This window comes from Polyergus mexicanus, unplaced genomic scaffold (assembly GCF_030449975.1).
Source record: "Polyergus mexicanus isolate NDT 795.1 unplaced genomic scaffold, iyPolMexi1.0 SCAF_18, whole genome shotgun sequence".
NCBI classification, from domain to species: domain Eukaryota; kingdom Metazoa; phylum Arthropoda; class Insecta; order Hymenoptera; family Formicidae; genus Polyergus; species Polyergus mexicanus.
Genome location: NW_027223338.1, coordinates 4,603,581 through 4,616,735, shown reverse-complemented (window position 1 = coordinate 4,616,735; position 13,155 = coordinate 4,603,581). Strand labels below are relative to the sequence as shown.

General features: G+C 37.1%; 3 protein-coding genes across 6 annotated transcripts in view; 2 read left to right on the top strand and 1 right to left on the bottom strand.

The window, feature by feature from the left end:
• The first annotated feature begins 177 nt into the window (after positions 1-177).
• Positions 178-11,602, top strand: Lrr (Leucine-rich repeat). Of its 4 annotated transcripts, XM_070310912.1 has the most exons (24): positions 178-434; positions 730-827; positions 959-1,009; positions 1,094-1,287; positions 1,385-1,562; positions 1,647-1,885; positions 1,975-2,069; positions 2,220-2,261; positions 2,561-2,748; positions 2,844-2,921; positions 3,023-3,356; positions 3,560-3,956; positions 4,039-4,357; positions 4,487-4,600; positions 4,712-4,917; positions 5,009-5,096; positions 5,381-5,599; positions 5,797-5,817; positions 5,948-6,089; positions 6,161-6,410; positions 6,522-7,237; positions 7,572-7,811; positions 7,957-8,021; positions 8,508-11,602. In XM_070310912.1, exons 1-24 carry the CDS (start codon positions 398-400, stop codon positions 8,622-8,624), a joined length of 4,428 nt encoding a protein of 1,475 aa, XP_070167013.1. In that variant the 5' UTR covers positions 178-397; the 3' UTR covers positions 8,625-11,602. The 4 variants fall into 4 exon arrangements, with proteins under 4 accessions (XP_070167013.1, XP_070167015.1, XP_070167014.1 ...); XM_070310914.1 differs by lacking the exon at positions 2,220-2,261; XM_070310913.1 differs by lacking the exon at positions 5,797-5,817.
• Prpk (TP53 regulating kinase) overlaps positions 4,675-13,155 on the bottom strand; it is a 24,171-nt gene continuing 15,690 nt past the window's right edge. Inside the window, exon 13 of the transcript XR_011448155.1 lies at positions 4,675-4,830. The gene's annotated coding sequence lies outside the window, so the exon portion shown is untranslated. The remainder of the gene's footprint in view (positions 4,831-13,155) is intronic.
• The window catches only part of LOC138941359 (GEL complex subunit OPTI), a 1,080-nt gene continuing 547 nt past the window's right edge, over positions 12,623-13,155 (top strand). The window contains exons 1-2 of the mRNA XM_070310941.1: positions 12,623-12,884; positions 13,004-13,107. Of these exons, the coding sequence (XP_070167042.1) occupies positions 12,786-12,884; positions 13,004-13,107 (203 nt within the window). The 5' untranslated portion in view covers positions 12,623-12,785. The remainder of the gene's footprint in view (positions 12,885-13,003; positions 13,108-13,155) is intronic.

Here is a 13,155-nt window from a genome sequence, read left to right as displayed (position 1 = left end):
ACTATCTTTAATAGTCATTCGGTATACCATAAATAGAGATGTGTAAATAATAAAAAGCGAATGTGTGGATTTTTTTGATCTTGCCAATCTTGCCTATGTGAAAATATTTATTTTACTCTTCAGACTTTTTCATATTATTTTTATCATATATGCTCTCGCCGCCAATCATGGGTGACCAATTGCGGATTGGTGCCAACATGGCTGCTGATGCACTGTCCGCAGTGCCTGCCCATCCTCTCGTGACATCGCCCTTTGTCTCGACAGCGCTCCTCTAATCGACGTAAAGCGGGAGATCCACGGTCAGCGACCAGGAAAGAGACGGAGAGAGAGAGACAGAGAGAGAGACGACGCTTTAAATGGAACGGCGATCTTCAATGGAAGACTTCAGCTAGCAAAAATGTCAACCCGGTCGCAGCTCACGAAGGATTTAAACGGTTCGTCACCAGCTCGTAGTGTTTACGTTCTCGTCTACATAGATCGGACGAACTGTCATTCGTCCCCTCGAACGATCTATCTACCGTTATGTATTGGTGATCGCTAATCTTATTCCTTACGCCTTACTTTCTGTATTTCCGCGAGTTTCGCGATTGATTTAGTCTGTGTCGTTGTCTTTTAAAGTTTAAAAAAAAAAAAAAAAAAAACCGCGACAAGTGTAAAATTTTCATGCCACTTTTTGCTTAGCAACTTAGCCCGTCTACAATTGGGTGAATGTTTATTCATTACTTGCAGAATCGGTGAAAGCGTTACTTGGCAAGCATGTGAAAATACTGTTAAAAAACGTGGTGAAATTAGAAACGAAGCAGGATAAACAGGAAAATCGTGTTCTCGTGAGTAATCCGTCTCTCTCTCTCTCTCTCTCTCTCTCTCTCTCTCTCTCTCTCTCTCTCTCTCTCTCTCTCTTTTCACAATCGTATGTTTTACGTTAAGATAAATTGATCTTTTCTTTTTTCTACCCAAGGTGTTTTCGCCATGTCGCCTCTTTCTCTTATCGGCCAAAGTACCCACAAGAGTAAGTCGAGTTTATTTGTACTCTCTTTGGTATTGTGTTATGTATTCATTATAACACGGCATTCAAATTTTTATTCCTTTATAGATCGACTGCCATTTTCATTATTTAGAAATAACGGCTATAGAATCGAGAAGAGCCAATCAGCTATGTTTGACAGTTGGAGAACGATTTTACAACTTTACTACGACCAGTATAGGCGGGGATACCACGGAAGTGGATGCTATGATAGAGGCCTTACATACGGCAATTCGAAATATCTTTCCTACAGTACCATTAAAGTACGCTCTATTGTACAGTTAAACAAGCAGTATTCTCATTGATGATGTATAGTTTGTTATAATCCTCGATTATAAATCTTTGAAATATTATTTTTAGTTACATTATACGAAAAATAGAGGTTATACCAGCTAGCAGATTGCAAAGTATACGAGGGAGCGAATTAGCTAGAAGTACAGAAGCCACAAGACATACAGGGCCGTGTGGTGGTTTTTCTACTCAGTATGCATGCATGTGTGATTTGCACGGTGTACCATATAGGGAGGAGGTGGCATGGGTAAGATAAATGACATTGCTCCAATTTGTGTAATACAGAATTACCTGTTTGTACAAAAATCTTATGTGAAAATATAAATTTCAGGACGTTGATACAATATATCTTTCACATGACACCAGAGAACTGAATCTGAGAGACTTTGATCATTTAGATCAGAAGGATTTGGTGCCAATTATCTCGGCCTTGGAATACAATACTTGGTTCACAAAATTAAAGGCGTCTCATCTCAAATTAAGTCACGAGCCTCTAGAGAGATTGCTACATGTTATGCGAAGATCTTTATCTATTCAAGAGCTCTATCTAGATAATCTCGGGATTAAATGGTAATGATTCGAGCGACGCGTGTTTTAGCTTTTGTAGACAAAGGAATTTAATGGCACATTTATAATGTACGATTATTTCGGTTTTAAAGGGATTTCGCTCACAAGCTGTCATTAGCCCTAATTTCTAATGCTAATACGATGCTGCAAACAATAGATCTATCGCACAATATGATTGAGGATAAAGGTATATTATTAATTAATTCCAATAATTTATATTATACTCTATTCCCTTTGTATTTTAAATCTTTATCTGCACTGCACTCTCGTTAAGTAAATCTCCATTAGCCATAATTTCAAAACTATCCTGAACAATTTTTCTTTATATTTTTTGTAGGAGCCTCTAGCTTGTGTGGGATAATAGCCAAGTTAATGCAAGGTGTGCCAATAACCATGTATTTTTATTATCCCTAGTAATTATACTAATATTTAATATAGTTTTCATATATATCCAGTTTTTTTTTTGTTTTCCTTTTTTTTTAAGTATATGCACTTTTATATTTTTATCCCCTTGTATTTCTCCCTTTTATTTTAATTAATGTAATATCCTAGATGTATTTGTTCTGTATATAAGCATACTACATTAATATACAAAATATTGACATCTTTAAGCAGAAGTTTTAAATTATAAAATGCTTATTGTGTGTGTGTTATTAATTCGTTATTCATATTTTGAAGGTGCTACACATCTGAGCGGTCCTATCGGCAAGTTGCCTAAAGGTTTACAAAAATTGAATTTGGCTCATTGTGGATTAACCGGAAAAGGTGTAGGTCAAATAGCACACGCGTTAAGTTTAAATAGGAGTATGCCGACTAGCTTGCGGTATTTGAATCTTTCAGAGAATACGTTGAAAGATGACGTTAATGTAAGTTTGCAATGAATCACCAATTGACCTCGATAATAAGCTAGAGGGATCTTAATCGCGGCTAGAATATTAATTCGTGTATTTTGTAATTGCAGAGTTTGTGCAATTTCTTGGCGCAACCTAATAGCTTAACACACTTGGATCTTAGCGGTACAGATACTACTTTAGAGTGTGTAAGTAGCGAATTTTATACTTTTCGATCATATATATTTTTGCCATCATAATGTTACGAACTCGCTTATTCTTATAATTATTCTTTATGACTTGGTATTAGCTGTTTGGTGCATTATTACGGGGTTGTGCAACTAATCTAGTCCATCTGAATGTTGCTCGAAATTCTTTTTCGAGCAAGAAAACCAAAGAGATACCTCCGAGCTTTAAACAATTTTTCACGGCAACTCTCTCGCTGAAGTACTTAAATATATCTTCGTGCAAACTACCATTGGAGGCATTGAAACATCTCCTACTTGGCTTGGCTTGCAACGAAAGTACAGTCGGCCTAGAGCTTGACATGAGCGGAAATAATCTGGGTTCCATAGGTGCGCACGTTTTGGAGTCGTGCATTCACGGAGTTCGATGTATAGCGTCGTTGGATATATCGGATAGTAGTACGTATAGTTACACATCGCGAGATATTTATATATGATATTTAGTTAAATATTAGAAATCAAAAGAGAGTCACGAAACTTTTAACAATCTTTTCTGTCTTAATCTTTAATCTCACATGATAATTGCTTTGTACGAAAGAAGAATAGAGTGAGTTATTTTATTCTACTGCTCATTCCGTAATTTACGCTATTCGTTTTTTCAGACATGGACATCGATTTGGCGCAAGTTATAACGGCCATAGGTAAAAACAAATCGATCAAGCAACTTTACATGGGACGCAATACCGCCAGTATGAAAAGCAAACATATAGCCGTCGTGATGGATGCTCTAGTGCAGATGCTTCAGGAGGACGACTGCGTGCTTCAAGCGTTGCATTTGCCTGACTCGAGGTTAAAGGGTGATCTCTACAACCTGATCAACGCCCTTGGCAGCAACACATGTCTTCATACCTTGGATATTAGTGGTAATCAAATAGGGGATCCTGGCGCAAGGTTGCTGGCGAAAGCGTTGCAAATCAACAATCATTTACGGACTATTATATATGACAAGAATAATATTACGCTGCAAGGCTATGCGGATATCGTTCACGCTCTAGAGAAGTATGCGCATATACTCGTGTATAAACTCCATATAAAAATATGGAAGAAGGATAACAATATTTACGAGAAAATTTTCTTGCAGAAATTGTAGCGTGCGGCATATGCCATTTCCGATTTACGATCTGCAGCCTTGTATGAAGACTTCCGCAGAGAAAACGGAGCAATTGGGCAAGAAGATACAGGATTTGCTGCAGAGAAACGTCACACCATGCAAGTACAGTCACGGGCAAGCGTTCAGATTACAGCAAGGATTTCTATTGAGCTCCACGCAACAGATGGTCGACAGACTTGTTGTTCAAACCCAGGACACCATCAAAACCCTCGCGGCGGAGAGCTGCGACGCCAACAACGACATCAATTACGCGACCGGACTTATACAAGACGCAGACAATTCTAAACAGGTACAACAAAGAAATTAGATTTTACTTTGGATACTTGGTCCATATTTCTTTTTTTTTTTTTTAGACTCTTTTTTTCTATTTTTGTATCAGGATTGAGATATTCGTCAATTAGAACTTTACGTTTTTTAGCTACTGCCGAGATTACACGAGGTGCTTCAAAGACGGGATGAGAATAATCCGATTGAGCTAAAATTACACGATATGGCGAATGAAATTCACAAAGTTGTGACGATGTACCTACAGGTAAAGCTTTATGAATATTTCTTTCTTACACTCTTTCTCTTTCTTTCCCTTGAAATAGTTATACAAGATACACTCTTGTTGTGTAATAATAAATAAAAAAAATTATGCCAGGATTCTTTGGACGCAATGTTGAAGTGCGCGAACGAGCAATGTCCCACTATACTTTCGCAAACGGTCATCAGGGGCGATGAAAGTGAACCGATCGCAGTACAGGATGATCTTCGTAATACCTGTAAAGAGAAAAATCTAATCAACAATGAATTCATCCACACTACCGTTACCGAACAAGCTGGCGCAGATATTGTTAACAGAGTCAAGTGAGTGTTTTATTCATATATAATGCTATTTTGATGTTAATATATCTATGATCTACTTTTTATTAATGATTTTGATCCTTTTAAATATCAGCGAGCTTAACTTGGCAGTTGCGGCGCATATATCCGACAGAATTACGGACGAAGTAATCGAGTCATTGTCAAGAAGTTATAAGACTCTGGTAAGTTAAAAATATTATGTGTATATATTTTGTTACATTTTATATAGAATTTTAAAAAAGAAAATACATTTATCAGATAATATTTAGTTAGGATGAGCACTGATTCTAAAATTTCTATAAGTTTTTAAACTTTAATCATATTTTATATTGATACAATTATACAAACTCATCGGTTTACAAAAATATTGACCTTGTCCACTGATAAATTTTTCTTTAAGATTGAAAATATACATTCTGATATCATTATAACGATACAACAAGCTAATATAATAAAACACTTTCAGATTGGCGATTGCGATAGTCGAACAAGAAGCAGTACACCAGACGTTTTACGACCTAGTGCCGGCTCGATGAGCAGCGGAAGCGTGATAGGGGTAACTAGCGCGACCGGCGTCTCCATGACTTTACCTCCCAGATCCAGTCTCGTGTCCGAAGAAGAAACGCCGGAAACGTGTTCATTAGCAAATTCTATTGGTCCGTGCGTCAACGATCAGTCACCAATGGTAAGAATTTTCGAGTTCTTTAATATCGTGCTAGACAGCAGTTTTATTCATTTGATGAACGAATTTCAAATGTACTTTTTTATCTGCAAAGTTTTCGTATGCCAATAATTTTTCGCAAAGTGCTAATATTTAATATTTTACATTCCTTGATAAAAGTAGCTAAATTATAAAATATCTTTATTTACATGCTCACATAGAAATTGGATTATCTTAATCTGGTAGGTATTACGAAGGTGCAAATGATTACACATAAGTGTAAAATATATATGTTATAATAAATATATTACAATACAATTTATTCATACGTACAATATTATGAGATGTGATATACTTTTTTCTCGTATTTAGGCGACTCCACATTTGTCGAACAAACGTAAAAGTCTGCACGGAAGGAAATTGAGACCTAAGTCTGTGGTAGATTCGGTGGAAGGATTGTCCGCCGACGATATTCCGGATCTCTTACCGTCGTTGCCGAAAAGTCAAGCAGAAGGTTTGTATAAATTAAATCGTCATACAGATTTATCACCTTCCAAAATGTATTGTATAATTATTGTTCCACAGCTATCTCAGAAACCGAGCATTCATTGACAGAGTCGTTAGACTCCGTCTCGGAATTGCCCAACACCGTGGGCCAGCAATTGCAACATTTGGTGAAGTCCAGACCGCGCAGAACAAAAACGCGTGCGCCCACGAGACCGATGCTGAGACCGGATCAACCCATCGACGGTCTCGCTCTGGGCGAGGGTCTCGATGTATTTTTCCGACCTACTACACCGACCACGCCCTTAATATCGCCTACGAGCGACGACAGGTATGAATAGCGATTTGTTATATCCCTATACAAAGTATTCTGTACTTTTTATCAAAATATATGATATAGTTTTTACAATTTTGTTTGCAATCAATATGTTATAATTCACAGCTCTCTACATACCTTTCCAACGGACGGAAGTCCTAATCTATCACTGACTAGTCACAAGAGCATTCCACCCGATATGGAGAAGAAGCACAGCTGTAACTCACCGATGCTGAAAACACTTCTGGAACCCGCGCCGCGCTCCCGATCCAGCGACAACTTGGAGAAATTTTCCCCCCTTGTTGGCAGAAGATCTCAAGGCGATTCTCCGCTGACCGCGTCGCCGCTCGTCCGGAGAAATACGACGGACAGTGCTCACGAGAGATCCAAAAGCGAAGCTCACGCAAAGGAGACTTGCAATAACGTCCTGAATGATGCGAGCGATGATTCTAAACGTTACATGCCGACAGACGCCTCTGGTATGAAGCCGCGTGGCTCGCATGACATCAATGACAGCTTTGGAATGAACATGTTGGAGAAAGACCAGGAGAATCGTAAAAATCCCATGAAGAAATCCACGGCCGACACGGACAAGTCGACATCTGTCAAGCTACGATCGACTGGTCACGATCCGAGAAGTCCTATAAACGGTAGCAGCGGGGGTGGTGGTACCAAGAGTACGTCCGATTCGACCAAATCGCCGATATTAAAACCGTTGGTGAAGAATAGCGGGTCTACGAGCGACGGGAAGAGCAACGGTGCGCTTTTGAAAAATAAACCGACCCCACCGGCGACGGCGCCTAAACCGCGACCGTGGAGCATGGCAACCGATCGGAAATCCGGTAAAAGACACTTCCAAATCACGAATTTTTTTTGCAATTATAATTCGTACCACCTCTCTTTGCTGATTATATTCTATCGATACTTTTCCGATTTTAATTCAGAGAATTTTAATTCATGCCATCTCCTTGCTAAATTTATATATCCTCCTAGTATTTTAAACTATTTAAGAGCGAAAGGTAAGATTAATTCACGTGATATCCAACATGTTTTTAAATACCAAGATTTTATATACATTAAAAGCATTCTATGTTCGATACAGAATCATCATAGTGGAAAGTTATTTTGGTGTAGAAAGAAAATGATAAATTTCTTAATCTATCTAATCTCTTACAGGAGAATTTAGTCTATTAAGCGACGGCTCCAGTCCAAACACCTCGGCCGGCAATACACCCGATTCCGGCGATGCTCTCGACGAATCGACTGACAGCGGTGTCAGCGGGCCGGCTTCTTTGCCACCGACGTTATCGGCAAGCAGTACCGCGAGCTCGTTGAGCAACACGAGCGTCGAGAAAAGATCGGTGAGGGAATTGGCGGCAAGCTTGAACAAGAGCAAGGTGGACAAAAAGGAGAACGGTGAGTACCAATTTTCGATTCGGCCCTATCGCATGGTTAATTTCTTGGCGTACGCATCCTTACGCTTCTTATAGTGTAACAGGCATAAAACACGCATGTAAAATCCTTCGATGTGACAATCCGCGCCTATTACCTATTATTTTAGAGCATACCGCACCTACAGCATGGCGGTCGCTGCTTCAACGTTCTGTCGACCGAGCAGATGCCAAGGTATATTTTATTTAATTTTTTTTTCTTCCCGAGATCCTATTTTAATTATCTTCTCGGAGCTAAAATTTTTTTTATTAATAACCGCTCGTAGCATTTATGTTACACTGTATTATATAGAAAGTTGGGCAAAACAATCTTATTATATCTATATAATCATCTTATCATATTTATATAATAAGATTAATTTATATTATAATTATTAAGGAATTAACACAATTCATGAATAATAGAATTAATCCTGCGTGATTATTGTATTAATCACTCGCTGTAGTAATACACAAAAGTAATAAATTATTGCCCGACATTCACATAAACGTTTTCATTTATATGCTTTTCTTAATACTAGATTATTTTATGCGATTGTTTTTTTTTTGCCCCATATATATACGTTAAATAATCTTACTATAATTTCAATAAAATATATCTTATTGTTAGTTGGATTTTATATAACACAGATAAAAAAGTTTAGCTATTTTGGCGTTGCAGGTAACGGAAGTGCCGAAAATGGTTGAGGATAATCGTCTCAGTTTTAAACTTCGTCGCACATCATTTTTGCGCGATTCAAATTTCAACTACAACAACAACGATGTGGTCGACGTTTGATCGCGCTCTGACGGATGATCTACATTACGTTATACCGCTAAAAGTAACATATGTTGACGCCAATATATCTGGCACACTGAGGTAACTTTTCGTCTTTCGTGCCATAGAGGAAGTTTTAAATTGTGTATATAGGTATATATAAATATATATATATTGACCGATATTTTAACATTAGAGACAGGGTACTGAAAGTTTTTGCAGAGACTAAAGTACTAATCTCTCTCTGCTGTTAAAGTGTGGCATTAAAGAATCTTATACTAGTTTTATACGCGACGTTGCATTCTTACGCAGCTCTATTTCGACTTGGTCGTATTCACGTATTATTGTCCACGTACGCTTCGTTATGCATTTCGTGTATCAAGCTCTTAATTATTTTTAATCGCGTTTCGAAATTTTTTTAGAGATATTGACAATTTTCGATCAAAGTAAGCATCATTCCTCAGTCAGATTTTTAGTGAGCAGTGCGTTACACGATGATATTAGCAAAAAAAAAAAAAAGTATACTTTTGTATCCTTTTGAAGTTTTCAATGTGTGTATATATTTATATATCATTTGTCCATTTTAATAGCGCGAGAATGTCTAGAATAGACGAAGTCACATCACAGTTTTAGCTAAGGATAGGCTGAATCGATTTTATCCAAATCGTATAGAGAATGTTGCGACTAGCGGCAACTAAAACTAGCACAACACGTTATGTGTAAAAAGCGTAGGTGTCTTCCAAGAGATCGTGTAACAAGCCATAATTAATGACATCTCGTGCACATGTATTCTTCGTTTTTGAGTGAGAATAACGTCCACGTTGTGACTCATATTTTTTCATTATGCGCGACATGTCTTTAATCTATGATTAATTTGTAGAAATATTTACGCGAGATCTTATCATACAGTATATAATATGTTTTTACCATGTATAAAAAAAAATATTAATCTTAGACGAATCCTTTTTATTCGATGAATTTTCAATGGCAGCTCTTATCGTATTTATTACTTTATCTGTGCAGCTAATGATGGAATTGATGATGTATAAAACGACGAACTCTTTATTTTGTCGCGTACATAGATGCGTCTATGTTCATTAATTTTATTATATGGAAGTTCTAAAACTGATCTCTCAACATCGTGATATCCCCGAAATTTTTTTCACTGCGAGAATTGAAATTGTATCAAATGGATCAAGCGCATTAAAATAATCATTGTAAACGTAGAATTGATCGTGGAGATTTTGTACATGCAATCATAACTCACGTTTTCGACACATGTTGTGTGACAGAGGATATAAAATTCTAGATATATCTCGTCGTTCAATCGAATGAGGCTAACAATATGGGAAATTCTATCGGAATCCTTTGGGTTGCGAATTTCGAAAGCATTTTTTGTAATTAAACAAGAAAAAAAAACGGACGATTCTTTACAATTTTGATGATAGATTCTCAATACGATTTATATAATCCTCGTATCTCAAAGATACATTTGTCCTTTTGTATTGCGACAAACGCGTGTACATATATATGTAAAAAGAAATTAAAGAGGACTTACGCATAGGTGAATAAAAAAAAATATGCCCGTAGAAAATCCGCGATCAAAAAAAGGCGACGTTGAAAAGAAAGATCTCGGAAAATCTTCTTGTGAATTTTTTTACCGCTTAACTGTTATCACGCGTATATAATATTGCTATCGATCCCTTGCTACATAAGACAATGTGATCACAATTGCAGTTTATCTCATGACATGTTTATTAAACAGGGAATATTCTTCTCTTCTGACGAGTATTAAAGCATCGTATTGAAACAAAATTTGCGTGTATACGTCTCTGTGTGTGTGTGTGTGTGTGTGTGTGTGTGTGTGTGTGTGTGTGTGTGCGTGCGTGCGTGCGTGCATGCGCGCAAAACATATTTATATCGACGAAACGTGAAAAATGTGATCGTTAACGTACGCGCGACAACGCTATATACATCTACGGATCTACATAAGACGTCTTTGAGCGTAGAACCGTTGGTCCTAAAAACGCGCGTACCTCTCTTAACTACATATACATGTAATAAATTAAGAAAGGACACGTTTATTGTCGCTAAAATCTTATATGGTCTACTAGATAAACGTAAGAAACTTTCGTATATAATATCTAATCCGCGACTCCTAGCGAGAGGCGAAGCTAAGAACTTATAAGAGCGTCTTGCGATACGTATTTACTTTTAGGCACGCACATTTCTGACGATTTATTCGATCTGTCTTAGGGCAGAATATTCCTGCAGTCTCGTGTAACCGACTAAAAACTTACACATATATTATATATATATATACACATTTACTGTGTGCGTTACAAATGATTTTTATATACAATATATACGTATGCGCGATATATTATCTTTTATTATAAGGAAACGAGTGTGTATTTGCGGAAGGAAAAAAAATGACGTTCTCGCGCGTGTAAAATTACTCTGCCGAGTATTGTGCCAAAAAGTCTATACAACGCACATTGTTTATACGGTGGAAAAAAAAAAAGAATTGTCATACGTTCCATTCTCGACAAGCTTCTGAATTTATAGTCTCATTGTTTGTTTCTTGCCTGCGAATTATTATAAGTATAATTGAATAGTATTGTAAATATAACTGAGGAACTAGCGATTCGCCTCTCATTCCATAACGTTACTTACTAATGAACAAAGTTGCATTTTTACTCGTATATATACAGGGTGTCCCATTTTAATCTCTTCAGGCAAATATCTCAAAAACCAAGCCCGGAAGAGAAAAATGTTTCAGACAAAAGTTGTTTGGTTTCGAGAAGGCCATAAGATGGTGACAATGATTTGACCTTAGAAAATCATTTGAAGGTCATGTGAAAGTCATAATAATGAGACAAATCAAGTATAAAAAAAAAATTGTTTTTAAGAAAATTATTTACAATGTATTTTTTTAAACAATTATTTGTTTTTTTTTGGCACTAATTAATTTATCTTATTATTCTGTACATAGAACGGTAAATTACGGTAAAATTATCGAAAACTGAATATTTTACGAAATATTTTATTTTTTATATCAAAATATGTCAGATTAAAATATAAAATAACTCAAAAAGTACTTAATGAAAAAATACTTTATTATAGTGTTTTGGAAAGCTCTCGATGTCAGCTACAAGAATACTAAATAAAAAATGGGGGTTTCCATTTAAGATTTTAAAGTTGACCTTCACATGACCTTCAAATGATTTTCCAAGGTCAAACCAATGGTACCATCTTATGGCCCCCTCGAAACCAAACAACTTTTGTCTGAAACATTTTTCTCTTCCGGGCTTGGTTTTTGAGATATTTGCCTGAGGAGATTAAAATGGGACACCCTGTATATGTATATATACGTGTGTGTGTGTGTGTGTGTGTGCGCGCGCGCGCGCGTGGCGTAACGTGTATGTACCGCGTGTGATTTAGCGTGTGATATATATCATATATATTATCTTCCCCGATACACACATTCCTGTATACATATACGAGACAGAGATACAATGCGAAGATACACATATATATATATATATATATATATATATATATATATATATATATATATGCCGAAATATATTGTAGATATTAATATCACACATCACAGAAATGCGCAATTGACGATGTTAACATTTGCAGTCTATTTTGGTGGACAGCTTAATAACAAGAAGCGCAAAATATAATCCGTTAACGAATAAAATAAAAACTCGTATCTATATACATATTGAGACGATATTAAAAATGTGTGTGTGTGTGTATATGTGTGAGATTTCCATTCTCCCCGAGAAAAAAAGAAAAAAAACATCGAAATCGATCTTAGAAACCCTTTAGCTGTAGAAAAATTTAATTACCGAAATTATCGCTCACCGAAATGTATTCTGATAATTTTCACGATTTTTTTCAAAGTCTAAAAGTCCTCTCTCTCCCTCTATTCTTAAACATTCTTTATTCTCGACAACAAAAATTTCCATTAAGTTAATTTTCTTCACACCCCCTCCTCCCCCCCCCCCCCACTTCTTTTCGCGAGTGTCAGCCCTGTCAGCTGTGTTGCGACCGTGTAAAATATAGACACGGCCGGTGGAAGGATACGCGAATAGTGGCCGCTGTACATCGCGTTCGATGATCGTCTAGAGGGCGATTTCGAAATCAGAATACACGAGGATTGCGAGGATGTCGCGTACGAGAGCGGAGAAGAACGGGAACTGCGGCAAATGCGAGGTTAGCGTATGGACACGTGCGATCACGGCGAACTCGGAATGGCCGGACAAGGTAAATATAACCTTTAACAATTTCTCTTTCGAGGGCGCTCTTTAAAAAAAAAGGGGGGAGGAAAAAAAAACTTTCGCTTCCGAAACGCTGTCATTCTTTCCCTTCGTCTTGGATTACAGGAGGAATTTCTTGACGTGATATACTGGGCGAGGCAAGCGATCGGTATTATTGTCGGTGTAGGATGGGGCCTTATACCTCTGAAAGGTTTTATAGCTCTATTGTTGTAAGTGAAAAGAGAAAGAGAGAGAGAGAGAGAGAGAGAGAGAGAGAT

What these genes read in the sequence shown, in the direction of transcription:
- Lrr (XM_070310912.1), top strand. Translation starts at nt 398, where the DNA reads ATGTCAACCCGGTCGCAGCTCACGAAGGATTTAAACG. An exon ending in AATTGGATTATCTTAATCTG is followed by an intron (nt 5,818 to 5,947) that starts GTAGGTATTACG and finishes TCTCGTATTTAG; the next exon opens with GCGACTCCACATTTGTCGAA. An exon ending in GGTGGACAAAAAGGAGAACG is followed by an intron (nt 7,812 to 7,956) that starts GTGAGTACCAAT and finishes CTATTATTTTAG; the next exon opens with AGCATACCGCACCTACAGCA.